Source organism: Lactuca serriola, chromosome 7 (genome assembly GCF_051521515.1).
Source record: "Lactuca serriola cultivar US96UC23 chromosome 7, Lser_US96UC23_V15, whole genome shotgun sequence".
NCBI classification, from domain to species: Eukaryota; Viridiplantae; Streptophyta; class Magnoliopsida; order Asterales; family Asteraceae; genus Lactuca; species Lactuca serriola.
Window position 1 is genome coordinate 80,415,647 of NC_136414.1, and position 3,769 is coordinate 80,419,415.

Here is a 3,769-nt window from a genome sequence, read left to right on the forward strand (position 1 = left end):
TAAAACTAATTAAAATTAAAGAGGTAAATTAAAATATGGTTAATGTATAAAGGGTAAAATGTATTAGCTGTGAAAGTAAATTGAGCACTTAATATATATTGAGTGGTCAAAATAAAAAAGCAAAAAAGCTATGACTCCAATGGTAATAACTAATAAGTGGTCAAAGAATAAAATTGTATACTACTAACTAAAAAAAAAAAAAAAAAAAAAAAAAAAAAAAAAAAAAAAAAAAAAACAAACTCCCATTAGAGATGCTCTAAGAAACCGGTATGACCAAGGGGGTATTTGACATCTAACTTTGGAAGCTTCCAACTTTTCTAACTATTAAGGAAAAAACTTGAATTTTTTTATTATAGTAGAAACTTCTGGCTTTTAACTTAAACAAAAATCTTCACGTTTAACAAAAAAAAACTTTATATTTTTTATAAATTGACTTTAATTATCCTTTTTTATTTAAATTATGTTTATATTTTATGTTTTAACAATTTTACAGCCTACTCCTTTCTACATGTTTTGCCAAAGCCGTCTTAATACTTCAAAATGTAAAAATATATATAATTTTTTTGAAGAGCGTTTAGTAAAATAAAAAATAAAATTATATATCATTTGGAACCAAAATGCCATTCCAATAGAAATGGTTATTCTAGTAAATTCTAAAAAAAATGGATCATTTCCCCGTACCTTTAAAAGAAACATGGTTCGTTATTTAAATAAACGTCCCCAAAATATCTTTTTTGGCTAAGAACACTTGAACCAATTTCGTACATTACCGTATTGTTTAATGTTACTAAATCAAACTTTGCTTAATTTAATTTTCTTTTTCTTTGATAAGAAAAATTACATATAGCCATTTATGGATTTAAAGCTTTAAATATTTATACAAAAGGAATACGATACAAATCAATTTCGATAAAAAGACATATATAAGCTAAGCTAAAGGATCTTGAGTTGTAACAAGATGACATATATAATAAGGCTACAATTCTTGAAAATGCTCTAACAAACACTATTGCAATTGAAAGAAATGCTGTTAAAGTAAACTGATCTTAATTCATTTCAATTCATTTCACTGGAAACAGAAATGCAAATACAACAACAAATCATGATTACAAGTCTTGAAAGATTAGCCTATTTTAGGCAGAGTTGTTAAGAGAAAACATGGTAAACAAAAAAGTTGTTACATCTTACATGCCTCATATCATACTTTCACATAACATCATCAGGCCTCCAAATGCAGCACAAGTAGCAAAAGATTTTTGATAAATCATAAATGTATAGATTTGATTCGATCCAAATCTAACCACTAAGCAAATCATATATATATATATATATATATATATATATATATATATATATATATATATATATATATATATATATATATATATATATATTATGTGAAGTTTTTGACATATAGACATATCTTAATCAAAAAGTGTCTCAAGGTGCCTTTCATAACACCATTCCCTGCATAAAAACAATAAAATTCTTGAATCTTCAAGGGCTAAATCCGTAAATATAGAATTTGTTTTTACAAAACACTTAAGAAACTGATGATACGTTTTAATAAATGAGGGAAAATTTGTAAAGAATTAGGACTTAATGAAGAACTTACCAGCTGAGTTAGATGTTACACACTTTGTGCTTTTGTGGATACATCTTTAACTTTTGCATCAACATGGTCCTGCAGTTTATGATAATATTTAGGGCTAAATTATTGTAAAATTACCTAACTACCCCTAATTTATTCAAATGATTATAGGATTATTTGATTCAATTGCTTTGGAGTTTGGAAATACACATCCAAACAACCCCCAAGTCAACTCATGACCATTCTTGGCTTCCTTTCATTGTACCCCATATCTATGAATATTCTATAGAAATAAAAGTTATAAATCTTTTATAACATGTTTCAAGATTTAACCTCTTACCATTTTACAAGTGTAACAATCAACCAATGAGCTTAAATGTCTCAAATGATTAAAGATAAAAATTCAATCTTTAATATGAAGTCATTTCTAGTTAATAATGGAGCTCCAAAACACCCAACAAGAAAGAAAAAGAAAGGCTAAGGTAATGCCTAGGGAAACGAGGCTTTCCCATTAAGTCTTAACTCCTAACTATTTTCAAATTTGCCAAAATTTACTTTTTCCATCAATGTCCCCAAGTGTGCATCGCTTTCTCAAATATTTTATAAGCATCATTTGGAAAACTAACGATAAAACATCATACTTTGCAAAATGAGCTGTTCAAAAGAAACAAGAATCGCTCATTTTAACAAACTTTAGTTTACTTCTTTGCTTCAAAAGAGAGATAAAAAAGCTACGCATACTACTTCAAAAGGTAAATCATCTAAAAAGAAGAAAAGAGAATATATTCATCTTTAAGTCCAATTCAAGTTCTTTTAACGAAATATTGATGCAATTTTTATCATTAATCTAAATGATTCGTATAAAGCTTTGTGTAATTATCAAATTGTATAAAAGATTTTGTTGAAGTTCTATCATTTCCAGAGCCAAATTAAAGAAATTTGACCAGATAAGTCAAAGAAAATAATAGAAATTGAATCCAAGAAACTTACCACGCCATTCTTTTCGTAATAATCATCAAGAGCCCATTGATATTTCGATTGATTCAGCCCAAACCAACGAGCTACATAATCATCCAAACTTGAATGTGCTGTTAAAGATCAAAGATTAGACACAATTCCAAACTTCAGTGGACTACATAATTCTGATTAGGTATTGTATTCACTATTGAATAACAAGAAGTAGAACAAATTAAGAAATTATCAAACAAATCTGGGTTTAAATCTAATGAAATGACACAAATTCGTTTTTCAATTCCTTCTACATGTAAAGAATTCAAAATCGAAAGGAAAAAAGAAAGCAAATGATACCATTCTGGACTTTAGCGACGGCATCCCAAAAGAAACCGAACTTCGAGTCGTAGGCCGATGCGGACTTCTCGTATTGAACCGGTGGCGGAAGGACCGGAGGAGCGGATTTCATCAGTGGAGAGGATTTCACAGGCGGCGGCGAAACATCTTTTCTCTTCGGAGATTCAGAAGCCGACACAGGAGAAGATTCGAATGAAGGCTTGGGAGTAGGAGGAGGAGTAACAAATACGGTGTAAGGACCGATCTTGCCGATCATCGGCGGAGTCGCCGGTTCTTTGTTGAACGGCATTTTTAATTTAGAGAAAAAAAAAACAAAGAGTTCTTCAGCAAAGTTTGATCGGGTTTTTAGAATAAAGATTGGGGAAAATGTCGATTTGAAAAAATATAGATAAAGGGTTCGATTATTGTAGGGATGAGTGAAAGTGAAGTGAGAATCTCGAAGCAGAAAGCAAAGGGTTTTGGAGAATATGGTGTTGCAGCAGCAGCTTCTCACTCTCTCACACACACATACACACACTGGAGATAGAGAATGAGAGATGTTCGGTTGGTGGGATCTTTGTCTTTCATGTTAAATTACAATTGTTTACCCTTAACTATGCCTTAATCTACATATGTAGTCCATTAAAATAACACTTTGATTTTTATTTATCATATCAAGTTATCAACTAGTGTTTCCCCTTCTTTATGTATTTTCAAATCAATTTTTATAAGAATATTAAGAATCTAATTCAACCCGAATTTTAATATATATATATATATATATATATATATATATATATATATATATATATATATATATACACGTTTATTGTGTGCTAGAATGCACCAATAGAAATTTAGTAAATTAAATAATTATTTAATTAAATAAAT

At 29.1% G+C, this 3,769-nt stretch overlaps 1 protein-coding gene across 1 annotated transcript; it reads right to left on the reverse strand.

The window, feature by feature from the left end:
- Positions 1–1,041: 1,041 nt before the first annotated feature.
- On the reverse strand, positions 1,042–3,444 carry LOC145063170 (uncharacterized). Its single transcript, XM_079010754.1, has 5 exons — positions 2,900–3,444; positions 2,582–2,679; positions 1,616–1,684; positions 1,381–1,467; positions 1,042–1,314 (listed from the first exon to the last, which is right to left on the reverse strand). The coding sequence occupies exons 1-3, from the start codon at positions 3,186–3,188 to the stop codon at positions 1,631–1,633; spliced, it is 441 nt and encodes a 146-aa protein (XP_078866880.1). The 5' UTR covers positions 3,189–3,444; the 3' UTR covers positions 1,042–1,314; positions 1,381–1,467; positions 1,616–1,630.
- Between the last annotated feature and the right edge of the window lie 325 nt (positions 3,445–3,769).

Coding starts and splice junctions, on each gene's coding strand:
- LOC145063170 (XM_079010754.1), bottom strand. CDS start 3,188: ATGCCGTTCAACAAAGAACCGGCGACTCCGCCGATGATCGGCAAGATC. Junction 2,680..2,899: donor CGTCGCTAAAGTCCAGAATG/GTATCATTTGCT, acceptor GATCTTTAACAG/CACATTCAAGTTTGGATGAT. Junction 1,685..2,581: donor ATTACGAAAAGAATGGCGTG/GTAAGTTTCTTG, acceptor CATAAACTGCAG/GACCATGTTGATGCAAAAGT.